The sequence below is a fragment of the Varanus komodoensis genome, unplaced genomic scaffold, assembly GCF_004798865.1.
Source record: "Varanus komodoensis strain SLA01 unplaced genomic scaffold, ASM479886v1 scaffold89, whole genome shotgun sequence".
NCBI lineage: Eukaryota > Metazoa > Chordata > Lepidosauria > Squamata > Varanidae > Varanus > Varanus komodoensis.
Window position 1 is genome coordinate 859572 of NW_025336587.1, and position 26195 is coordinate 885766.

The window sequence follows — 26195 nt, forward strand, 5'->3', positions numbered from 1 at the left end:
ATTCATCAAAGATGGGCATTCTTACCATGCATTTTACCCTGGCACCAGAGCTGCCATGCTTGGGACGCAGTCACTCCGTGTGCACCAGAATGGAGTGTCAGGTCATCTCCCACTTCGCCTTCACCCAGTGTTATCTTCCGGGTTTTTCTTCCCCGCCTGCCTTCCGCAGTCCCTGGGCAACCCATGAACTTCAGGGCCGAAGCCAAGAGCGAGAGCAGCATTCTCTTGACCTGGAGTCCGCCTCGGCAGGACATCATCCAGAAGTACGAGCTCCTTTACAAAGAGGTCTCCGGCAAGCAAGGGAACCCTGAGGTGAGGCTGCCTTTTCCTGAAGGATGCAACTCCCCAGAAATGAATCCCGCTCCCTTGCATTGCTAATGCCCATGCCCTGCCCTTCCACAGTTTTTGAAGACCTTCGATCCCGTGACTTCGTTCACCGTGAGAGACCTGAACCCCAACACAGAGTATGTCTTCCAGCTGGCCGCTCGCTCGGCTTTGGGTCTCGGGGCCCCAACTCCGGAGGTCAGGGAACGCACGCTGCAGTCTAGTAGGTGTCCCTTTGTCTTTGCTGGAATTCATGAGGGGCACGGAGACGGGGAGGAGGCGCAGAGGTTGGGCGCTGTGGCACGGAGTGGCGATGGGGCAGGGCAGCTGGAGGGGCGAGGGTGCTGGCGCGTCTTCGGTGTATCCTGCAGCATTCAAGCTAAGAGCCAGGCTTGCTCTGCAAGTTCCGTTCCGTCTGTGTGTACTCGTGGTGTGTCTGTACTTGTGGGGTTGTGAGACAGAAAGCCCAGGCGGGTCCTTGGCCGGTTTGCTCGGCCGTGATCTGGGTTCCTCAGTGCAAGGGCCCGATCAGCTCCGCCACTCGCTTTCAGCCCAGATGTGCTCCCAGATGTGGGGGCTGCAGCGCACGGTCCAGCGGTGTTGCTTAGCTGCCCTGCCTTTTCTTCCTTTTCTGTGGGAGAGGTGCAAGCAGAAAAGAGGGCCGTGCTGTGTGGGTGCCTTTTCCAGACCTATCCCTGCTCGGCATGTGTGTCAGCTGGAGAGCGGGGAAGGGATGCTGACCCGAACCCCTGGCCCATTTGCCGCACTGGCACGGAACGCCAGGCTTGGCTTATCTCTGATGTTTGTCCAAGATGCAAGACGGATCTTCAGCTTGCATTCAGACCAGGAGTACGTGTGAAGCTTGTGTGTGCAAGAGCAAGAATGAAGGGGGGGGCATCCACCACTGCTCCATTGGCTGCCCGCACTGGCAACGTAGCCAGCTGCGCTCCAGGTCTTGCTTTCAAAGGGCCAGAGCACGGACATCCCAGAGGAAACAGCCCGGTTCTTTTCCAAACCACGGTTTGGTTTTTGGTTATCCTGACAAACTGGGTGAGCTCCCTCTTAACAAAGCGGACCCTAAGTCCATCTGCCACTCCGTTTAAACCAGCTTAACTGTGCAGACCCCCTTGCCTTGATGGCCACCCCCATGGAGGGAGGGAGGGAGTTCTCGGCAGCCAGATATGGGTGTTGCATCAGCTGGCTTGTGGAAGGCGGGAAAGAACGCCTTTTTCCACTCCTCGTCCTGATCCAGGCTTTTTACAAAGGTTCAGGCTGAGTCACATGGGGGTCATGGCACAGGAGAATAACCGGAGAAAGTGGACTTTTATGATACTCCAGCGGAAGGTGATGAGTAGTTCCTAAAATCGCGATCCTGTTTCTAGGGGTCGCCTCTCCTGTCAGCCCCATCCCCGCCGCCTTCCTTGCCTGCGGCTCATTCTTCAAGGGCAGCCCACAGCAAGGCCGGCTTTGCCCATGCATGCGATGGAGATCGTGCGGGGCAGGGATGCCAGGATGTAAAATTCGTGCTGGTTTTAGTTTAATGGATTGTCTCCCTTCGCTGTTGGCCGGGGGGTGGTTCCAGTCCCTGGCCGGCAATATCTCAACCTGGGCTTTTCACGGATGCTTTTTTTTTTAATTTAAAAAAAAAAGAATGAGGTTGTTTTCTTGTTGTTTTTCCTCCTCCCCTCCTTTCTTTCTTCCTTTTTGGTTTCCTTCCTTTCTTTTGTTGTTGTCGTACCAACTGCATGATTGGCTGTGGCAGGCTGTTCTTTGTGTTTTCCTGTCTTCTCTCATCTTTACTGTAAAGAACTCGGCCACGGGTTCAAAGTAGCTACAGGCAGACTGAGTTGGGAGTAGGGGCGCATATGTGAAAACAGAGGAATGCTTCCCAACCCCCAGGAAATCAGGTGGCCGTCTGATGCCTAGGTGTGCTCCCCTCCCATCTTGTCTCTGCCTTCTTCAAGCCGGCAGCTTTCAGAATTCACAGCTAGTCCCGCACGTGGGAAAGACCCAGCTTGGAGAAGCTGCCATCTTTTGCTGTTGATTCTTTCCCATCAGCTCTGTTTTTGGCTCAAATTAGAGTTTGAATTCTTTTCCCCTCCTCTTCCTTTCCCATGCCCCACCTTTTTGCCTTTTATGCAGTGTTTTCTGCCGTCTGGCACATTCCAGGTGTTTTCTGACTAGAACTTTCATCCTCCTTGACCACTGAGCTTTCTGGTGAGGGCTGAAGGGAGTTGTAGTCGCAAACATCCGGAGCTGTCCCACTTTGGAGAAGGCGTATGTACACTCACTGAAGCAATTCCAGCGTAATTTTATAACACAGGATGATGCAAAAAGTCTCAAGATCTGCAGAAAAACGCACTGGGATCCAAAGCTGAGTTCTGTCTTGAGGGACGAAGTAGTCACTTTGTAGGATTAGTAAACCAATAAAGCTCCATTTGTATAGTGAATGTCAGCCTGAGATGCTCAAAATAATCCAGGAAAGGTAAAATAGCAGAGGAGTAAAATTGGAAGGTTGTATCCTATTTGCTACGCCTTACCTCAACCCATGTAGCCAAAATTATAGTTTCTAAATGGTGTGGACGGGTTGACAGATCCACTACGTTTTTGCTGTTTTACCAGAATTTCATCCTCCACGAAATGGAATCAGATGCAGAATATTTCGTGGTTTGGAGGGTAGCATCTGTGCTCTCAGAATTAAGGACCATGGTGTTTCAAGGATCTCCCCCATCCGATGATTTGTTTTCAGTGACAGAACTAAACTCACACGCCTTCCTCACACTTAAGATCCATGCCTGGTCTTGATGAAGCCTTCTTCATCAAAGCCAAGGACGAGAGCACGGCAGGGTGCGCTTGGGGACTGCTAATTTTTGCCAAATTAGTGCAAACCTCCCAAAACTCCACAAGGCCTGGACTTCAGTCCCCATTCAGCCCTGACGCTCTCTGGGCTGATAGGCCAGTCATGGACTCCCAGCTTAACCTACCTTACAGGGTTGTTGTTGTGAGGATGCAGTGAAGGAGAGGAGGATCCCATAAAGTGCGTTGGGTTCCTTGAAAGAGAACAAAAACCGGAGTATAAATGTAATGTATTAATATATATTGCATTAGCAGGGCACCCCTCCCTCGTGGGAACAATGGCCCTGTGAAGGGAGATAAAAGCCCTGTGCAGTTTGTAAAACATGTTGACTCCTCTCCCGTCTGTGGAGAGCGAGGCCATTGTTCTTTTGGGGACGTCATTGTCCTGTGAAGGCTGACAAAGAAAGCAAGGATTTGGCTTTGTTTTGCTGGGTGAATAGCTACCGCTGATACGATTGAAGGTGATGGAAAACTGCCAGGCCATGGGGCCCTGGAGCAGCAGCTCCCCGCCACAACTGCAGTGTGGTGTTGTGGCTATCAGTGTAGGGCTGGGACTCCGACAATCCAGCTCCCTGGGTGACACTGGCCCAGCCACAGACTCTCAGCCCAGCCTCTACCTCGCAGGGGTGTGGTTGGGAGGATACCAATTATTTGGGAGGAAGCAAATTATGTAGGCTGCCTTGAGTTCCTTGGAGGGGAAAATGGTGGGATATAAATATAATAAATAAAAGAAGGGCTCCTTCACTTTTTGCCCCTAGCAATGAAGAGCAGCTGTTTGCCTTGAGGGTAAATGCCGAATGAGGCTTCTGCCTGGAGTCAGAAGTGGTTCCCTTCTGGCTGGGTGCTGGATCGTAGCCTGGTGGCTTTTATTCCCCAGAATGTCAAGGGAATCCCTGGAAATGCAGCTCCCACCTGCCTTTTGGGAAGGAGTACGTGTGGGAGGCAGTGTTTGTATATTTCAGCATCCCACACAACATAGAAGCAACTTTGGGCATCTCTGGCACTGTTTGCCCCCATTTGTTGCAGGGCATTGCGATTTGCTCCCCTGTAGCTGGGCCAAAGCGCCCCAGGAGCTCATTCACTGGTTCAGATGACATGCAGCGTTTCAACAACTTGAGTGCGGTTTTTGTGTCCTCTGATCCCAGCTGTGCTGACTAGAGGACCCCAGAGAGGTCGGCCTGGTGCCGACACTCTGTTCTTTTCGGGGGCCAGGCCAAACCCTTTTTATTTTCCCAGTATTTTATGGTTAGACTGTGATTTTAATTGGGATTTTATTGTACAGAATTGATGCTGTGCTTTGCTTTGATTTATTGTAAGCTCATCCCGAGACTATTTGGGAGTGGACAGTATAGAAAAGTTTTAAATAAATAAATAACCACAGACTACCCATTCAAAGGATGCATAGCTTGTGGTTGGATGTGTTGTTCACTGTGGCTCGTTCTCACGGCCTGGCTCAAACAACACAAAAGCACCCAGTTCATGCTCTGCTCTTGAGCATGGGCAATCGTGCTGTCTGAGCCCCGCCACACACTGGGGCTGTGAGCCATCCCCCCATGCCCATGGGCAGAGCCTTGGCTTTTAGAACCCCATGAGGTGGAGAGTCAGGTAGAAAGTTGTCAAGACTATTAGTACAAATACTAGTAGTACTAGTTTTAGTACTAGTAGTATTAGTACCAGTACTATAGTAGTATTAGTACCAGTACTGCTGTCATTCTACACCGCCCAAAAGCCAAAGCTCTCTGGGCAGTTTGCGAGGTATTAGCAATGTTGATGGATCTGGCATTCATCCTGGCATTAAAAGTTGCACCAGGCGGGCACCGAGGACAACCAAAGAGATTCGTGCAGGCTTCCGCAGAATCCTGCACCACCTCGATCCTTTAATCAATCCATGTGTCGGTTGATGGATGCACACATATTGAATTCACATCTATTTTTGCATCCTCCCTGGTTATAATTGGCACTGAATGGCAGTTGGTCGTGCGAGACCCTGATGCATCAGGATATCTGACCCATGGGGTTTTCTTTCTCCCCCTCTTTCTTTCTTTTTGGTTTTTTGGAGGCCTCTGGCCCATTCTGGAGATGCTTGTGTTTGTTATCTTTGCACAGAGGAGACTATAACTTCCCAGTGTTCCATTTTCATATACGCTTATATGAAAAAGCAAAAAAAAAAAGGTCTTTTTTGGTGGGTGGCTCTGTGGATGTGTTTGCTTCTTAATACAATGGAAAATAGGTTAATCAAGATAACTGGGTGTCTGTCTGTTTTTCTCTTGTGGTACTGTGTTTTTGTCTAACCAGAAGGTCGCTGATGAAAGGAGGCGGGGGGGGGGGGGGACAATTGCTAACCCTTTAGTCCAGTTCTTGCTGCCTGAAAAGGGGGGGTGTCCTTTCCTGTACCCCAACCAGGAGAGACTGATGTTCCTCTGGAGCTTCCCAGTTTGTTTGCATGTCTCCTGTGGAGAGATTTGTATTCTTATCCTACCTCCCCACCATTTTTTTGGTTCATCTTGTAAAAAAGATTTTGAAAAGCACACCTAAGTTTGCGGGGTGGGAGGTTGACAACACTTCTCTGCTTCTCTCTCTCTCTCTCTCTCTCTCTCTCTCTCTCTCTCTCTCTCTCTCTCTCTCTCTTTCTGTTTTTCACTCACTTATTAGTCCAGGAGAATTTGCTTCCTGGCTGGACAGTCTGGGAAAGGGGGTTTTGTACACTGGTCTTGTAATGTAGTGAAAACACTTTTTTTTGTTTCCTGGCTGGCTGCTGGAGGAACGAGCTCAATTCTTCCCTGATCCTGGTGGCATCCTTCGGCGTTCAGACCTCCCAGCTCGGGGCAGGCTTTTTGTGTGTGTTTTTCTTTTTGCCCTCGGCGGCCCCTCCCCTCCATACAGATCCCCCCAGCCTACTCCATGGCGAGTTATTTTTTTCTTTTCCTCTCTCTCTCTCTCTCTCTCTCTCTCTCTTCCTCTTCCTCTTCCTCTTCCTCCTCTTGCTCTCTCTTTCCTTGTCCACTTGCTGGCATGCCTGTCCGAATGCATGCGTGCTTTGCCTGAGGATACAGCGCTTTGCTCGGTTCAGCCTGCGAAAACAGCAGCTCCCCTCTCCCCTCATTTTTCCACACTCTCCCCCCTTGCCATGGGTCTATCTGCATGGGGGCGGGCATCTTCAAACTAAATTTACTGTGCCAGATTGTTCAGGGGCCTGCAGACATTCCGGCCCGTGCTAGGGAGGAGAGAGAGACCTGACACGTTCAAGAGGATTTAATGGCCCTTCCTCAGCTGCCCCCCCCCCCACCCAGTGCAACATCTTTGCTTTCATCTGGGGGGCAGAGCTCTGCAAATACTGGTCCTGCAGGTATTCTGTGTAGGTTCAGCAGACCCAAAGAAATGCAGATTGATCGTTGGCTACAGATGGGCCAGCATGAGTGTTGTCAACAGTTCCCCAGAGCAAGGAGCTGGGTTTTCTGTGGCATCATCCTGAAATTTGAAAGGCGAATTCGGTGCATAAACAGCATGCAAGAAGGACAGGCTGGCTGGCTCGCCTGTCCAGCATTCTGTTTCCTGGTGCCATGTCGGCCAAGCCAGGCACCCCTCCTGGGTGAGAAAGTTGCGCTTGCTGCAGGGTCCATTCTGGTTCTGTCAGGTCAGACGCTCTCCAGGAGCACCTTTCCCTGCACACACACACTCTTTCTCCTGGCCAGCTTGATTTGCTTGCCTCTTCGACAGAGCGTAGTCCAAGCAAGGCCCATTCCTTGCCACCCGCTCTCCCAAACGCTGCTGCGCTTTTCCTTTAGTGCTTATATGCAGATACACCCCTCTCTTCCATGGTGTCATGGCGCCCATCCCTGTTCTCCACTCTTTCTCCAATTCCTGCACCCCCTCCTGCTTGAAAAATTCCCCCAGACCGTCCTTGCTCCCAGTGCATGATTGCCTTTCCCGTCTGCCCCGTCCTTGCATGCAGTTGCCCTTCCACAGTACTTTCCGCTACTCCGTCAGGGTAGCACTCCCGAGCATCACAACCCCCACGAGTTGTTTTTTTAAAAAATCCATTAAACTAAAGGTAAAGTATTATTTTTTGATCTTGAAAGAAGTCTGTCTTTAACTCTTCAAGTACCAGAGACAACTGATGTGGATGCCTGGAGAAAATTAATGGAACTCTTAGAAAAGGGAAAAAACAGCTCAGGTTTTTGGGGAGGACCTGGGTTAGGGAGAGGGAGAATTTGAAAGATGGAAAGATCATAGTAAAAGCAACAACTTAAGAGATTAGCTTTTGCTGGGTAGTTGGTTTCAGGTTTTTTGCACTTTATTTCTTAAATAAATAGTTCCTTTTCCATGTCTTGGAAGCATATTTTAAGCACCTAACCCAGATTTGCAGGATAATGTCAAAGGGCACGAAGGAGAAAAGAACTCCATTGTAAAATGGAGCTTTGATTCTCTTGAATAGATTAGATATATTTTTTAAAGAATGCAATCCGTTATTTGGAATGGTAGATTGTCTTTCCATTTATTTATTTTTTAAATATATTTCATTTATTTTGGAGTAGACGTATCCAAAGTCTATGGTACCTAAAGGGTTAAAAAAAACCTATCTCACTGGTACAAAAGCACAGTAAGGGGCCATTCCTGAGGCTTGGACAGTCAACTTTTAAAGCATGTAGAAGCATGCACGAGGTGAGTACCGGCTGTTCCCAAGTGGATTCACAAACACAGCCCAACCTGTCGTCTCCTCCGTCTGCCGGACCCCTTTCTGCCATGCTCTGCACATGCCTGCACGCCTTGGCCACAGGTCTTCCTTCCCCCCGTGGTCTTTTAAAGCCCAGTTTGGAATGAGCCACTCCAGTGGCGTGGAGAAGAGAGGGAAATTACCCCTCGTGCACCTCAGTCGTTGGCCCCCGGAGCCTTTAAAATTGAGCCACACATCTCGATGGAGCAGCGTCCACGCACGCCTTCCACGCAGGTTGGGCTGGATTGTGAAGGAAACTCCAAGTGCGTCTTCTCGACAGAAAGGCCGGCGGTGGGCAGCCGTCTCCAGGCAGATGGCGAGCTCCATTGTTCTTCTGCCTCTCCTCCACTGCCCCTCAGCCCGAGAGCGCCGCGGGCTCTGCCGTCATCCCTCTTTCTCGCGCCTCTTGCCCCATTTTCACATCCTGCTTGGAAACGTGGGACTTTCACACAACACAACACACCCCAGTGTTGGAGTCTAAGAAGGGTGAGTCAGAGGGGGCCACTCTAAGGCTGCAGGAAACAGGCTTGCCAAAGTGATCTGCAGGAGTTCCTACACTCTGTTTTTTCGCTTTTGACTGGGGCTGGAAACTTGCGATTGCGTTTTGCTTCCATGGGTTGGTTTGGTTTTTTTAGTACTGAATGTCTCATGTGGCTTTCAGACACAGGATACCAAAGGGTAGGTGAGGCCCGATCTTCCTCTGCAGTGGGTTTCTTAAGGGGGTGAGCTCTCCAGAAATGATGTGGGACATTACCACTTGTGGAAATTTGGAGACAGAGTGCAAGTGGTGGTGTGGCGGGGCTGCGGTTCACTCTTCGGTCAGCTGCTCTGGGAGTCAAACAAAGTTAAAAATTCGGAACAATCCTCCCACAATGACACTGAATACCTATACTGGGGCAGACCCCAGTGTTACACCTAGGGCACGATCTTAGACATGTTTAGACAGAAAAAAATAAAATCCTACAATTCCAGTCCTACATGCTGGGAGTTGTAAGACTTTTTTTTTCTGCCTGAATATGTGTAGGGTTGCTTCTCTACCCTAATACACACTTTTGAGCAATGTCCTCTGGAATGTTTCTAGCACCCTACTACGTCCCCGGCAGCCAGAACCTAAGAGATAGACTTCTCCTGAATTTGGAGGTTTCATAAAATTATCAAAGCCAATGGCCATGCCTTCATTCTATTGCAAAAATTATATAAAGTGGTTACACATATTTCTTTTGTCCACCTTGAATCTCTTGCCATGGCAGCTTCTTCAGATGCTTCGTTTGCCATATACACCCCCAAGCTCTATTATGATGTATTCATGTTTATTTTATTTATTTAAGCTTTTATATCCCATTCATTAGCACACAGCTCTTAGAATGGCTCTCAGAATATTATACAGCACAGCTAAATCCCTAGAGAGTATTTATTTATTATATTTTTGGACCATCCAATAGCCAGAGTTCTCTAGGCAACACAGAGCTATATTTAAAACATAAAAGTACAAAACAAACCATTTTTTCTAGACAAAGGCACAATTAGCAAAACCAATTAGCAAAACAATGCCATCCATAAAACTACCCACAAAATATAGCCATGCAAAGATTTAAAACTACTAAAACAGTTCTTAAAATGACTAGGGATATTGAAAAGGTGTTTAAAAGGCACTGGAAAGACCCTAAGGTATGCGACAGAGGACCTCTTTGGGAGGGCTTTCCACAGAGGAGAGCCACCACTGAAAAGACCCTGCCTCTTTTCAGCAGAAGCTTCTAAACGTAAGGGAGATTTTGAAATGTTGCAATATCAGGGCTTGTTGAACTGAGGCAGTATGCTTGTTCCTGGACTCCAACAGAAGTGCACACAGAGAACATGGGACTGAATTGCTCCTCCAAGAAAAGGGGGACAAATTTGTTTTGAGAATTTTGAGAGGAAATTACAATTTCCCATACATATGCAAACCAGAACACATGGTTTCCTTCGCTATTCACATTCCTTCTAATTTTTTGATGCATTTGTAAGGAGTGGAGGTGGAGTGTGCTAAAACATGTCTTTCAATGAAAATTGCAAACACACATCTATATATTAGGAAGGGAAATAAATATGTTTTAAAATGCGTTTTAAAGTAGGGAGCAAAAGCTGCTAGTTAGTAAAACGCATAAAATTTCATGGCCCCAGCAGAAGGCCCGCAGTGGTCAAATCTCAAGTGTCCGAACAGAGTTGTCATTTTGTGGAGTAAACGAGGTATTTCTAGCCAGGGGAGAGATTTTGTAGAATAAACCAGAGGGGTTAAGACATTGTTGTCTTCAGAGAGCCTGGCCTGTTGGGCAGTACAAAGATGAAAGAAAAGAAAGGAAGGAAGGAAGGAAGGAAGGCAGGCAGGCAGGCAGGCAGATATTTGCATCTCAGGGACCTGACATCAGGCAAACCCAGGGCCTCAAACTGGACTGGGTCTCATCTGGCTGCTTTGAGTCTCCCCCTTTCCTCACAGAGTCCCCCCATAAGGGCTAGGATCAGGGGTTGAGCGTGGGTTGCCATTGTGCCACTGTTAAAATTATTTACTTATTTACAATTTAGACCATTCTACAGCAGGCACTCTCAGAAGAGTAAACAGTCATTAAAATACAACAACTGTAATCTATCCACAATGATCATAAAAATCCAGGAATAATAAGCAATTAAATAAATAATGATACACAGCACCATAGACGACTAATTCAGAGCAACCAGTCATTGTCTTAAAAACCAGTATAAAATCATAACTATTTATTCAACATTTAAAATGACAGGATAAAAAAAAGTTTTGACCTGGTGCTGAAATGTATAAAGTGCTGGCACAAGGCATACCTCCCTGGGGAACTGATTCCATAGTTGGGGTGCCACAACCAAGAAAGCCCTCCCCGTTGTGGCTACCTCCCTTCTTTTAGAGGTGGTTCGCAGGGCAGGTAGGTGTAGGCGCAGCCCCATCTAAAAATGGATGAAAATGTGGGTTTCAGTGTTGTCCAAACTCAGCCATGAACAACCCATGAAGAGAGCCCTTGCATTCTTGTTGCGTGGTGAAGGGTGGGTCGGTCACCATGGTTTGTTATCTCAGCTGGGTTAGACCCATGCAAATAACAGTTCAACAACAGTCCAGTGACAACACACACTCATCCCTTGAGCATGAGTTGCCAAGTTGTCTGAACTCAGCCGTTCTAAGTTCGGCTCCGCTGCGTGGCACTTGGATTGGGTTCACACAGCACGATCAACCCCGGAGTGGATTGTCTGTGGTCTGAATCCAGCATTAGGATATGTTAAACACTCTGGCCAGCTGCATCAATGCAGCGAGCCACCTTGGCGTCTAAGGCTGCCCAACGTATTGTGTGAATCTTGGCACTGAGAACTGCTAGATTGGCACAGTGGACTTAAAGTCACCCAAGTCAGCCTGCGAAAACCCCGTGGAACCGTCTTAACAGGTTGACCAACTCTGCTGAACTCCTATTATTAAGCAAGCTCCAGACCTCAGGAGACCAGACAAAATGGGAAATAACTTCTCACTGTGGGAGAGATGATTAGTTGTTCGAATGAGGTGCAGAAACCCACCATGAGCTTGATCGGACTTCAACAGAGCCATTGCCCTAATGCTCTCGTAAGAAAGTCTCACAAAGTTGTCCATTGCAGAAGGTAGGTAAAACAGACCACAAGGATTCTGGCTTTATACTTTTCAGCATAATTTGAGAGATTCTTCTCCTTATTATTTTGCAAATGTTATTTCCCCTTCTTTTGGTTTGTTGGTTTGTTTTTTTTGTTTTTTGTTTTTAAAAGCTGCCGCTTGGCTTTATTGTTAATTTCGTTTGCTTTTCCAAGCTTGTCACTTGGGCTTGCAATATTGTCTTTCATTCTTCGAGTGGCTGGCAGAGAGATTGCTGAACTCCACTCCTGTGGGGTAGTCGTGTGGGTGGCAAGCCAATATCGCAAGTAATTTTAACTTGATTGCTCAGGAGAGCTCTATTTTATTAAAAAGGTTCCATGCCGGACAACTCCATGGACTGTGAAGATGTGCGAGCGAAGAGCGCACTCCGCTTCACAGAATGACATGGCCTTTAGTCAAGTCTTGCTCCTGTGCGGGGGCATCTCTTTTGGCCTCTAGAATTGATTTCAGCGGATAAACACAACCACTGTTTAGAGGGCTGGATTTGGTCAGGGGCTGCCCATTGCTGCCTGCTAGCCTAATTTGCAGTTCTGGGTGTCAGAAGAAAAGACGTATGGAACCACCGCCCTTGCTTCATCCCATAAATGTCTGCTCAAAAGGCATTCCCCCCAAACCTTGTGATTATGCCCCTTCAACTTTTTTATATTTGCACTTTTAGTAGATCACTGACTGATCATGCATTCAGATTCCAAACAGTTAATGAACCTGCACAGCTCTGGCATCCAGATCTTCACCAGGCAAAGTCAATTTGCTGCCCATTTTCCCGCCTGTTTCTTTTCCTGTTGGATCTTTTTTTGTCCCATGAGTAGACACAGGAGTCCAAAACATGTTTTAAAAACATGTTGCTGTCTACAAAGGTTGGGGCTGTACTTTAATTTCAGCTTTTCTGTGTGCAGAAAGAAGAAAATGGAACCTTAAATTTGTCCCCACTAACGTGATCAAGTAAAGTGCATGTTTTCGCACAAAAGAAATTTTCTTTCTGGGGATTCAACAGTAACTAATGTATAGGAGGTGATAGAACTTAAGAAACTGGGCTGTGATCCAGAGAGGCTTTCTCAAAAGCATTTTCTAAGTAAAAGAAGAGCTTTCCTTCCATTTTACTTGTTCAAGCAGTCTGTCTCAATATTTTCCTCCAGCTGAAACAGCATAGACTGTTTCCATGTTATTTATTTAAGCAATTTGTATGCCACCCTTCAATAAAATGGTTAGGCCATCCTATATGAGGATAGTTTTTAAAACAGCGTACACAAAATCACAGCTAAAATCAACATGACCACTCCAGCCAAAGGTGCTTCTAACATGAGAATCTATTTATATGGATCAGTTGTTCTCTGTAGAAGAAAAGAGAACACGGACAGATGGAAGGTGGATCTGATGTTTTGGATTTCCATTCCCATTTCGTTCCAACATTGCTGGGGGCAGGAATGCTGGGAGCTGAAATCCGCAACTTCCAACGATCCACCCGTCCCATCCCCATTCTAAAACACGAATCCAGACCCAGCAGAACTGCTCTGCCACGCCTCTGTGGCCACGTGGGTCTCTTCTGTCACTCCTGCTGTGCCCCTCCCCCTCGGCTGCAGACCATTCCAGCTGAGGAAGGATCTATTTCAAGGCTGAGGACTAGATCCTTTCCTGTTTGTGGGATCAGCTCAGGGAGAAAGCACACTGCATATAGGATTCTCTTGCATGCAGGCAAAATTGCAGAAGGAACGCAGCTCTTTGGAGCGAGCCAAGAAGAATCCCCCCCCCCCAAAAAAAACCACCCAGCCAGCCTCTGTCCAGTTGACTGCGGCTCCTGGGAATAGGCAGAAAGTTCGAGCAAGATTGGCCATCGACAAGGATTTTGCCAGAAAGATCAGTGAGCACTGATCTCTTACATTTCCTTCCTTGGAGAGCTGCTTTTGCTCCTTGCTCCACCTTCAGAAAGCAAAAATCCACGTGGATGAGCCGTTTGGATTGCTAAGTTGATGTCAATGCTGTACCAAAAGCAGCAGCCTAGGAAAATGGCCAAGGAGGGACCGTCAGCAGCCCACCCTAACTCTGTGCCTCTGTTTGCGCAGTAAGATTTGTGTTGCAACAGTCCCTTGCTTTGTTTCGTTGCTTCTGTGTTTTCTTTTAAATTTGAAAGAAGCCAATTTGATTTATTTTTCTTTTAAATTTTGCCTTCCTAAACCAAATTTTGTATGTTTTGTTTTAGATTTTTTTGTTATCATTTTTTCTTTTTTTCTTTTATCTTTCCCATCTTTTGTTGTTTTCCCCCATCCTCCTTTTCTCCTCCCCTCTCTCCATCTCTTTTCCCCTGCCCCACGAACTTCCCCCCCTGCTATCCATAGAGCCATCAGCCCCCCCTCAAGACGTAAAATGTGTCAGCACCCGATCCACGGCCATTCTGGTAAGTTGGCGGCCACCTCCAGCCGAAAGCCAAAACGGCGTCTTGGATAGATATAGCGTCCGCTATCGAGCACTGGACTCGGAGGATTCGGAAGTCAAAGCGGTGGACAACATTCCCCCGACAACCCACCAGATCCTGCTGGAGTCGCTGGAGAAGTGGACCGAGTACCGCATCACGGTGATGGCACACACGGTGATGGGGCCAGGCCCCGAAAGCTCGCCCGTCGTCATCCGCACGGACGAAGATGGTAATACTTTCCTCCGCGCGCGTCTCCCTCTTTGCCAAAGCTATGTCCCCCCATGGCCAGGAGAAGCAGCTCCTGACTTCTCTCAGACGAAGGGGTGAATTCCATGTTGGATATACTCGGTGGGGGGAGGGAGTGGGGGTCCTGCCAATGGCAGGTGGAGCCAAAGGCGAAAGGGGTGGGGCAGCATTCCCAAAGTGCTCGCACGTTGGAGCTTTGAAGCTCTTCCTCCCACTTAAAAAGTGTTGGGAGATGTGGGCCCATCTTTAGAGCAGGGAAAGGAGCACCCAAGCTGGGGAGCCCCCCCCCCCCAAGTAGTGTGTGTGGCCAGGGGAAGGGGTGTGGCCATCCAGGGAAGCCCAAAGGTTGGCCCTTCATTTGCGGCTTTGCACCCAAGTCCCAGTCAGTGTTCCCCTGGGCAGAAGTACCTGTGGCGCACTTTGGGGTAAAAGTGGGGAAAGAAGCAGATTCCAAGCAGAACTTCCCTAAGCATGTCCCCATGGCTGAGGATGTGTAAGGAATCTGATCAGTGGGGTGAAAAACCCATGGACTGTCGGAATGTAGGCCCCCAGGTTCTGGATTCATCTCTAAGAAAGGCCATGAGTTGTGCATTTTTCCAGAACAAGGTACATGTTTGCAAATTGGGCTAGTATGCTTTGCACAGATCCCGCGCTTAGCATACTCTGGCAGCCCAAAGTGCCTGCCAGCAGGTCTGATGCAAATCATGCATGTGATTGATGTGAGTGCATGTCCTTAGCATTTCTTAAGACGCAAATCACGGCCCATTTCAGAGCAGCGGGTTGCAAGCAGGCGGTTCCTCCCAGCTCCGGCTCATCTCTAGCCGTGTCGCCCTTTAATGTGGAACTGCGGTTTTCCTGCGCAGCGGAGTGCATTTTACCCTTATGCTAAATGCAGTACCCAGGCAAAGAGCCTTCGCAGCAGCGTTCTGCAAATTCATGACACTTACAGCATTCACTTTGGCTCCTTAGAATAAGGTTCGCTTTTAGCCTGTGCAGAAGTGTGTTCTTTCCATTTGGGAGACCTGCTCCCTTTTGTTTTTCTGTGATGAGGCCTGATCAGTACCTTTTGCAGAACCATCCATCCTGGCCTTCTGCATCTCTCCCTTGGGAGAGCCCTGTTCGCGTTTGATGCAGAAAGCCTCCAGGATACCGAAAAGGGGAGTTGACAGGGGTATTGGAAAGGGGAGTTCAAAAGTATACCCATCTGCCTCCCTGATGGCTGGAAGTTGTGTTGGCCATTAATTAATTTCCAGCAGTCCCTTCTTACTTACTATTTTACAATGCGGTATATCTCTCACAGCCTGCCAAAGACATGGCACTCCTAAGTAATACACAAAATATATTAAATATAAAACAATTCCAATGCAAACTTCCCTGGAGCAATAAAAATGACTGCATTAGGATTTAGGGGTGAAACTCTCGATTTGCTATAATATATGGAGACACTTTATTTTCCTTGGGGAAGCAAGTCGCCCACACAGACACAGACAGACACACACACACTCTGATGTTGTTGAGTTGGTCAATATGGGTGGGGGGGACAACACCCACCCATAGATGCTGGAAAAATCTAGCCTTCTCTGGCCGAAAAGACAAGTGGGTAGGTCTCGAGTGGCCAGTGACTTGGGGCTGGTCCTCCAGGATCAACCAGGTTCTAGATCCAGTGATGTAATTGTGTTTCACGGCCATCTCCTTAGGTCCCGCAGCTACACCTGCAAGGAGAGACTCTCCTGGGTGCTTGTCTGCCTTAAAACAAGAATTGCCTGCAGCCACACGTGGTCGCTGGAACATGCCTTTCCTCCCCAGCTCCTGTGGGGATTGCAGCCAAGGTCAGATGGGGAGGAGGGAAGTCTGAAGGGGGCCTGGTGCTTCGACCCCACAAGCCCTGGCTGCTCCACAGCATCTCCCCAGGCCAGGAGGCTGCTGGGCGACAGTAATGGTATTCTGCACATGGCAGCAAAGAGCAGCAGTGCATGGCATACGACTCTGCTGAAACAGATATGCTGGGGAGCCGGCGTAAGGTAGTGGTTCAGAACGCGGGCCTGGGACTCAGGCAATCTGGGCTCTAGTCCCCACTCAGCCATGAAAATCGTTTTGATTTTATTTGCTCTGTAATCCACCTAGAGAGTCCTGATGGACTAATTGGTTGTGGAATATGAATATAAATATAATAATAGCAGATAGAGGCAGGATATGAGTCTAATAAATAAAATAGTTATGCAATGCTGAGTTAGCAAAGGAAAAAGGCAAGGGTAGTGCAGACTTGTGGCTGCACAAGAAAATGGAAAAAGGGAGACAGCTTGCCCCTCCCCATCGTAGGAGCCGATCAAGATCTTCTGGGGATTCATTTTCTCAGCTGCAAGACGCGACTGCCAGGGCCTGCCGTGTCGCTGCTGAGCCACAGCGGGTGGTGTGGTGTTTGGGTAGCCATCACGAATATCCAAGCCACGGTGCAGCTTGTCACAATGTGTGAACCCACTGCAGTCCGAGCCACTGGCAAGGACTGTGGGCGCCTTTTCAAGTGGCTGCCCTCCCTCCCTCCCTCCCTCAGCGGGCTCTTTCATCTCGTGGAGCTGCAACTTGGGTATTCACGGTAGCTGCTTACATGCCCCACTGGGGCTTATTCAAGCTGCGGAAGCAGCATGATTGTGTGAACCAGGCTGGTGACCTTGGTTGTTTGATAGCCCGTGCAATTAACAAGCCATGGTAGCTTGCTCTATGTGGTGCCCATGCTACTCGCAAATGCCCACCGGTCTGGTGTGCTTAATTACCTGCACAGGTGTCATTCCGACCCAGGGATGGGGGTGCAGAGATGACCTTGGGGTCAGGCTCTTGGGGCAGAAGGCTGCGGGCACCAGCAGATTTCTCTGGGCACCCTTAGAATCGTGGTTTCTGGGAAGAGGGCAGTGGAGCAGCTTGGCCTGCCAGTGTTGCGGGTTTCACCTCCTGGCCTCTCCAGCCGGACGCCATGCCTGCAGCCCAGGGAGCAGTTGCCGGTGGGTGTAAACAGCCACTCCCCCGTGTGGAGCTCCCAGAAGCTCCAGACTCCCACAGCCCCCTCTGCAGCCAGCCCGGCCAACAGACAGGAATCCTGAGAATTGCAGTGCAAAACCTCCAGAGGGTGCCCTACTGGGGCAGCCAGAATAACCCGCACGGAGCCACTGTCCTGTGACAGCCTAAGGCACCTTCTGCAGTCCTTGGGATGATGCATTAAGTACCGGGGTTTGCAAGCCCCCCACGCCTCCTTTACTTCACACATTCAGGACTGAGTTGGCCGATGAAGGACATTCTCCAGCGAACACAGAAGTGCTTTTAAAGAAAACAAACAAATCCATTAGACAAACCCTTGGAGGATGGGTATTTGTGCGGCTGTTAGCTGCGAGCATTAGGTGAAGCCGCTCTGCTCAGAGGTAGAATCGTGCCATAGCGTCATCTCCCGCTGCCTGGAGCCTGCCAGATGCTTGGGCTACAGCTCCCACCGGCCCGGTCAGCAGGGCCAGTGGTGAGGGACAGTGGGTGTTGTGTTCCAGCCATCTAGGGGCCACCAGTCCCGGCAAGGCTAAATGCTATGCAGTGCAAGCCCAGGGAGGCCGGCAGATGTGGGATGTGTTGCACTGCTGGGGACTCCGATAAATCTGTGGCCCCCCATCTGTGAAGGCCCTGCCGCATCCTGTGCCACAGGCTCCCCCCTGCACTCAAGGCCCAGATGGGCACCTGGACACCTCCCTTGAGGGCAGAGACGGTCCCTGTGGGAGAAAGCGCTCCGGCAGCCGTTGCCCCAGTGGAACAGCACTCTTCCAGTGTTAAAGCTGAACCTCGCACCCCCTTCTCTCCCTCTCTGCCTCTCTCTGCCTCTCCCCGCCCTTCTCTCGCAGTGCCCAGTGCCCCGCCACGCAAGGTGGAAGTGGAGGTTCTGAATTCGACTGCCATCCAAGTGTTCTGGCGCTCGCCAGTCCAGAACCGCCAGCACGGGCAGATACGGGGCTACCAGGTCCACTATGTGCGTATGGAGAATGGAGAGGCCAACGGTGTGCCCCAGATCAAGGACGTGATGCTGGCCGACACTCAGGTGAGCGCGTGTGTGCACCCACGCAGATGGGCGAACCACTCCGCCTCTGCACAAGCCGACAGGCTGACACAGAAGGGCCTTCCAGAGGAGCTGCTTGGCTGCTGGAGTGGTGCCTTTCCTGCCTGGGTGAGCCATGCCCGGCACCCTGCAGCCCTCTGGGGAATGCAGAGCAGACCTATCACCCCGTCCCTCAGGTGGCTTCCCCCAGATTCAGAGTGTCTTGGCAGCAGCATCTGTGCTGGTAGGGAAGTTTGCCATCTGGTGTCCAAAGACGGCACTGCAGGCTGCCATGGTGAAATGAATTTGTGTTTTGTAAAAGAGAACAACCCCAAGGGGTATGTCCCTGAGCTTCTCTTAGTATGAACAAGTTTCAAATGGCTAGGCTTCATGTTCTTGGAGCTCTGATAGACAGACAGACAGACAGATGGGTGGACATTCATCTTCTTTTATAAACTGTCCCACATGTAACCAGATTCCAGATCTGTGGACAATAAAAAGCTGAAAGAAATAAGAGTAAATGCGAGTATTGACCCATTTAACTAAATTAGCTATTTCAGTGAGAGGTTACCCATAAAACCTCTACTAAGTGGAGGTCCTGATCTGAGTTATAGTTCTCACTGGCTTTGGGCCAGTCCCAGACTGTCAATCTTACTTCACAAGATGGTTGTGAGGACAGACATGGAGAAAGGACTATGAAAGGGTATAAAAGTAATAAATAATTGAAAAGCTCTTCTGAGCTTTTTTGGGCTCAGAATTCCCTGGCCTTTTTATGGGGTGCCACTAAGCCACCTGCCTCCTTCTATTTGCTGGGTTTCTGCATGCTCAGTTTGTGCCAATGTTCAGTTCTGCACTTCTGTGGATTTCTTTCTTTAATGGTTCTTAAGTTCATCTGTGCGCTTCCCACAGTGCTTCTTCTGCAACAGACTCACATGAGGTCAACGACAGTCTCTACCCCAGACTCTTTTCCAGAATTGCATGGGTTCCACAAAGAGCATACATCTTTGCCAATTTAGTTGTTGAAAAGTATGAAAAGCAGATCAAAAGCATGAGGTTCCACCATAGACTAAGTATATAGTATAAGTATATTTTTCACCTCTGGGATGTGTTTATTGTGCACAAATTTGTATTTTCAGGAGTGTGATTTCCTGCTAGTGAGATTTTGTGCAAAGGCATGCAAATGAATTTGTCCACAATCTGATTGCACCAACAAGCTGAGGACAAAAGGTGCCTGACACTCTTTCAGATGTGGGCAGAATGGATTTTACAGTTTCCATACATTTATTCATGAGTTTTTGTGCTGCTTCCATTCAGCATAGGAAATGCATCCGCACACACAAGCGTTGGAAGGGTCCAATCAGGCACCCTTACTCCAGTCACTCCTCCAGCATCCTAAGGCTGGTGGAAGTGAGGGCAGTTTTGCTGGGAATAAATAAGAATGTCAGAAGTTTGGTCCAAGGTCCGCCTAGGTGTGTATTCTGAGACATGTCGCTCAAAGCACCTTGCACCTGCCCCCTGCCAAAATGCCTACGCACCTTGATGCAATCAGGCAATCGGCAATTGCCTAAGAGTTTGAGTTTGCGTTTTGCATAACGGAACAATCAGTGCAGCCAGTGCCTTGGGAAATGGGGAGGAGAATAAAAGGTACAAATTGCCACTTGAGATCTCCTTAGAATGGGCATGCTAAGAAGCCGCCTGGGGCCCTTCTGCCAGGAAACTGTGTCCTTCCTCGCTGGGTTCCTCTGATTACAAGTGCAGCTAGGAAGTTGTATACTGAGGCAGAGCCTGAGCAAATCCTTACTCAGTGGAGAGGCTAGGAAAAGTGGAGAGGCTGGGGATTAAACTTGGGGCCCTCACCTCAGCCTGCAAAGCAGGTGCTCACCCACTGGGTGATGGCCCTTCCCCTAAATGCAAGTAAGATTCTAGTCCCCATGGTTTTAAGTAAAGGATGGATGTAAACAAGAAGTTGCTTTATGCCAGTTTGGAGTATTAGCCCATCTCATCCAGCATTTTCTGCTTCAGCTGACAATTACTCCCCAGGGTCTTTCTGGTACTTGCAAGGTTTTAGCCAGAAATGCCAGGACTTTGTGCTCCGGAAGTGGCCCAGTCTCTGTGAATTCCCCTCAAAAGCACACCTTTCACCTGGAGAGTGTGGGTCTCCCCGGAAGCAGTGCTAGAGGGCAGCACTCAAGGGCTGGACTCCCCGCCTTTCCATTTGGCATCCCAGGCCCTCTGCCCCATCACCTCGCTTGCTGTGATGGAGGTCCACAGTCCCTCGTGAGCTGCAGCGCCTGCCCCCGGCTTAGTTTTTCACCCCATGTGCCTCACCTCCTGCTGCCTCGCCCTTGAATCTTTCTGCCCCAGATTCCATCCTGAACTGCTCTCACCTTCCGTGTCCATGCATCTGTTTTTACAAATCGTGAGGGCACGCACGCACACACTGCTCGTCTCGTGGGCCCGAAGCCCGGGCTCTTTCAGCACCTGCGTGGCACGGTAGCCACTCTCCTTTTAGGAATGGTTTGCGCTCCACAGGGAGCCCAACGCTTCCCGCTTCCTGCTTTCCTGGTCTCGCTTCCTCCATGTGCTCTCTCTGGCTCACGCTTTCCTTTCTCTCTCTCCTCCCCCTTCTCACCTGCATACCCTCTTGTGCTCAGTGGGAAACGGATGACACTGCAGAATACGTGAGTAAGGCGTTCCCGAGGTGGTTGGTCCTGCCCTCCCCTTCCCCTCTGTTGGTGATGGTGTGACAGTGTTGTTTGTGTGTGTGTTGTCCAAAGCATCCCAGGCCCTGGCCACACTGCGTTCTTCTCCCCTCTCTTCACACGGTGCTTTCTTGGTGTCCCTCCTGGGTGAATGGAGAAGACAGGATGCCTTAAGTGTGTGGTCTTCCACGGGATGGCACAGCCTTCCCCAATCTGGTGCCTTCCCAGAGCGCTGGACCCCAACTCCCATCCTCCCCAGCCAGTGGTAGAATTTATGCATTCTACCAGTGGGTTGTGCCCCCTCCGGCTAGCGGAAAAGATGGGAAATTTGGGAGAGTTTGACTCCATCAAACTCTTGCCTGCACCATGTTTCTCCACTTTGGTCCCTTCCAGATGTGTGGGGACAGTGACTCCCATCAACCACCGCCAGTAGGACTGTGGGACTTGCAAGCCCAACACATCTGGAGGGCTCCAGCTTGAAGAAGGCTGAGCCACTGCAGAAACGCAGCGCCCCACGAGGGAGACGAGAGGAGTGTGTTTATCCTGCTCCCTGATCTCAAAATAGCTCCATTACAGCGCAGAAAAGGTTCCTCCTAGAGCCGTCACCAAGAAAATAGGTCTGGGGGCATGGGGGCCGGGGTGGAACAGCACTCTTTAAATGCTTGAAGGCGGTGGATTCTGCCCCCAGAACCTGGCAGGAGTGTTTTGCCATGCTCGGAGAGGAGGCAGCGAGAGGCGGAGGGACGCACCAAGGTCCTTCAGCCACCTGCATGCTTGTGGCAAGGAGAGCGCCGTCCCTGCGAGGCGTGCTGACGTGCATTGTGTCTGAAAAGTACAGTTTGCCTCCCCATCACTTCTTCCTTTTCTGTCCCCTCGAAAGAATTGCCTTGTGGTGTTTCCCCTGCATGCTTGGCTTTGCTGCTCTTTCCACCCAGATTCTTCCCCCGGCATTTTAGAGGAAAGAAATAACCCGGCTCTTCGGCTTTCCCCTCCCCAGGAAATGATCATTGCTGGCTTGCAGCCAGAGACTGCCTACTCGATCACAGTGGCCGCCTACACAATGAAAGGGGACGGCGCCCGAAGCAAGCCCAAGCTGGTCGTGACGAAGGGGGCAGGTAGGACAGTATTCTTGACCTACCTTATAGGGCGGTTGTGTGACGTTTTGGCAACATGCTTTTGAACTCGTGAAAAATCAAGGGCCTCGGAAGCCTGGGACCAAGTCCACCTCCTCTCAAAGTCTTCTCCTGGGCACCTGAGCGAAGACTTAGTTTCAAGGACAGCATCCGTGATGTGGTTCTGTACCCCGAGCACTTGCTCCCCAGACAAAGCAATTTGCCATAGTGCCAGCTCTTTACCCCCCAGTGCCAGCTTAGAAGGCACAGGAGAGGCTTAGGTGGAGCTCTCCACTGTCTTCTGTACCTTGAGGGCAACCCTATGGCTGCTGGATGCCATACGAATGGTTGGCATTCCAGCTCTGATCTTGAAAACACCTCCCAAGATGGAGGCTGCAGCGCCAGCCTTGGAGCGCCTTTGCAGCCAGTGTGGATCTTCCTCAGGGCAGGCCCTTTTCTGTGGGAGCATGTGTAGGATTCTGGCCTTACACATCGTCCCCACTCTCTCCCATGCCCCACCCAATCCTGCTGGCAGACTTGTGTTGTCCAAACATACACAAGATTGCAGGACGTTTTTCTGCCTGGACATGCACAAGATTGCAGGACCTTTTTCTGACCACACATGCCTAGAAGTGCACCCTGCACAAGGAAGAGGTTTGCTAAAATCTCTGCCTCTGTTCACCTGGTTGAGGGTTCAAAAGCAACAGCCACATATGCATGCAGTTCCCACTCTTGTGAAGAAATGTTTCTTGAATGCTTTTTCCTTTTGTCTTCTCTCCAGTTGTTTTTGTTTATTGCCATTGCGTGTATCAAAACATTCATCACTGAAGAAATGCCTCTTCGACAGATAAGCTATTACCCCAAAACTCAATTCCCTTCAGCTTCAAGACAATAAATTTCAATTATTATACTGTTTTCTTCCAGATATGAGGCCATAATGATTACTTGGCTTTGTTTCTGGGTCTAAATCATTCATGCAGGTCTCTTTCCAAATCTTTCTTACTGACCTTGGGCAAAGTCACCATCTATCCATCTGACCTACCTCACAGGGTTGTTGGAAGGGTTAGAGCAGGGGATGGATCCAGTCTGCCACCTTAAACGCACCATTACACATAAATGGTCTCCCTCCCAGGTGCAGCTTGCAAACTGCATCAAGCAGTTTGGGGCCGGAGCTAAAGAGGAGCCCAAGTTCAGTGGCTGAGCCCTGACCTGCAGACATGGAGGTCCACATCCAGTCTCTGGCACCTTCAGGCATTGCTCAGAAAAAGTCGGGCCTGAACCTGCTGCCATCTGGTGACTAGGGTCAAGAGGACTAGTATCTTATTTTTTAACTTAAGAGCGCTGCTTATGGTAAAGCCCTTGCTTTGCACACACAGCATTCCCCCAGTTTGATCCCTGCCAGCTCCAGATGGGGTTGGAAAAATTGCCACCTGAAACCCTGGAGAAAAGCTGCTGCCAGTCCATGTTGGCAGTGCTGGCTGAAATGGGTTCAGGGCCTGGCTCAGTGTAAGCAGCTTCCTAAGTTCTTATTTGAACCAAAGCTTGACTCAGAAGCATGAGAACTAGAAACATATTTCTTTGTAAGGGGCCCAGTGGCAGAGCATCTGCTTTGCTCACAAAAGGCCTGGGTCTGATCCCCAGAGGCGTCTCCAGGGAGCACTGGGAAATTCCCTGCCTGGAACGTTGCTGCCATTCAGAGTCAGCAGTGCTAGGCTATGTGGATCCAGCACCCAGTTCAGTAAACAGCAGCTTCACATTGACCTGCTACAATGCTGTAGCAGTGCCCCCTCTTCTCTGTTGGGCCCAATCCCATCACTTCTGCCATTCTAGGCCTGGTGTGAGGACACCTCTGTGGGGAAGGGCTGTATCACAACGGTTGCCGCCATGTTGCTTTTTGGACCATTGCAATTTTGGGGCAGGAAATGCCTCCCACACCTACATAGTTTGCCCAAAACCTCCCAGGACCATCTTCCTTCCAGACCCGAAATTCAAGAAGACATCCTGTGCTTCCACACCTCTAGCTCTACCATCTGCACCCACAGGTGGTCTTGACCTTTTAAACAGCTCTGCCTCTGTCCCTCCCCCACCTCATAGCCCTGTCAGTCTGGTGGATCCAATATCAGCAAGGTTGAGTATCCACTCCAGGTGTTAGCCTGAACTCTTGAGGAGCTGTCCATGGTTCTGAACCTGGTGTAGCTGCACCAGCTTGTTGTCACTGGAACCATGAGCCTCAGTTGCCTTTTGCACACCTGGCACATCCTCACAATTCATCAAACCTCAGCTCAGAACCGACCTTTTCCTGAAAGTCTTTGCTCTTCCACCGTGACTGCATTTCTTCGCATTCATCCTTTCTTGCCTTTGTTTTTCCCTCCGTGCATCTGTCTTTCTTTTTCTTCCAGCCCATGCGGTGCTGATATAATGTGCATGGGCTCTGTGTAATTTTGTAAAATGCCATGCATGATTTTCACACTTTATAAATAATACTAAAAAAGACCATTAGTTCAGAATGTAGCTCTAAATACAGCATGAAAATAATGGATCTGCTATAGATTTCAGTGGGAACTCATTCAGAGAAAGAGAATGCTAGAATAATGAATTCAGTTCTTCTCACGTTGACTGGAGACCAACTGAGAGGCAGTATTTCTGAATAATATGGATAAACATGCCTTGAAATCATTCGTCATGGAAGCAACAAGAAGAGAGGTGACCATTGGTCAGATCTGGAAGGCTGCTCAGGGTTGGGGGAAGTTCTAATTCAAAGTACACCTAAATTGCCCAGAGACTCCAACACGATTGCATCAAGTCAAAAAAGGAAATTTCCAGAAAAATGGGAAAAGGGGACTGATTAGTTGAGAGATGTTACATTTAAAACCATGATAGTAAAAATGCTGCTTGAGGTGTATGCTGGTGTGGAGAAGATACACACCAGTCCAAGGCAGTGGGCTTGTTTAGCATGTTGCTAGTCCCTGGGGCCCTGACCCAGAACCGATTGAGAGGAGCCCTGGTACGCAGGCTCCAGTGTATTTCCACAGGGCTATGAGTATCTATTGAAATTTTGCGCCATTTAATTGCCATGCAAGGGACAATTTTAAAGGGGGGAGGTTGCAGTCGGGAAGGGAAGAGTTAAGTCTTCCCATGTGGGGAACCAAAGAGGCAGTTTATCCTTTGCAAGGCCGGTGGCACTGACTCTTTGGATGAGGACCGGGAGGGCTGGAAAACGAGGTCTTTGGACAGAGAGGTGGCAGAGGAGGGAGAGCTTATCTCAAGGCTGCCGTCTCCAGGCGCTCAGGGGGACCCTGGGAAGAGACAGGGCTTGGAAGTGCCAGAAGGGGGCCAGGGAGAGGGGCAAGACAAGCCCATCCCTGGCCCCATGATGTGGCATTGGGCTAGACGGGCTACGCAATTAGAGCACCTGCATCAATTTTGAAAACTTGCTCTTCAGTGTTTCTGAAAGGGAGCATTTTCAAAACTAGTTTCTAGTTTGGGTTCAAAGAAATAGTTGTTTCACACACAAAGATTTGCCTGCGTGTGGCTCTAGTGGGTTAGCTGTGAAACCAATAAAGAGCTATTTTGCAGACACTCCCTATTGTTCGAAACAAAGACGGGAAACCCAGCTCCCAGCGGCCCTTCCCACATGCTGTGCCCCCTCTGTCAAAATCTTATCCAGCATAACAAGCTGCTGGCAAAGAGGTTTTCCATCAGTTGGGAATAAATCAACTGAGGTGCTTTCTTTTGTTCACGACAATTTGGTTAAAAGATCAACTGGCTAGCTTTGTCCTCCATGACAAGTTTTTAATAAACCTTAGTAATTATTTCTGAATTTGAGTATTTTTATGTATTTTTGTCTGTGTGTATGTGTGTGTGAATATGTCAGCTGGCACATGTAGATTGTAAACTTGCTCAGAGAGCTCCAGCTATGGGGTGGTATAGAAATGAAAATAATAATAAAAATGATAATAGATTTCTGTCCGATGGGCAAAAGCCCTGAATCATTTATATACCTAGCAATGCCCCCAGAGAAGAATATCTCTCTCTCTCTCTCTCTCTCTCTCTCTCTCTCTCTCTCTCTCTCTCTCTCACACACACACACAC

General features: G+C 49.3%; 1 protein-coding gene across 7 annotated transcripts in view; it reads left to right on the forward strand.

Annotated features, from left to right (window-relative positions):
* The window catches only part of PTPRS (protein tyrosine phosphatase receptor type S), a 238009-nt gene that overhangs the window by 142270 nt on the left and 69544 nt on the right, over nucleotides 1-26195 (forward strand). For all 7 annotated transcript variants that reach the window (XM_044417518.1, XM_044417517.1, XM_044417520.1 and 4 more), the window contains 5 exons: nucleotides 170-312; nucleotides 403-547; nucleotides 13901-14206; nucleotides 18099-18292; nucleotides 21989-22106. In XM_044417518.1, coding sequence (XP_044273453.1) covers nucleotides 170-312; nucleotides 403-547; nucleotides 13901-14206; nucleotides 18099-18292; nucleotides 21989-22106 — 906 coding nt within the window. The remainder of the gene's footprint in view (nucleotides 1-169; nucleotides 313-402; nucleotides 548-13900; nucleotides 14207-18098; nucleotides 18293-21988; nucleotides 22107-26195) is intronic.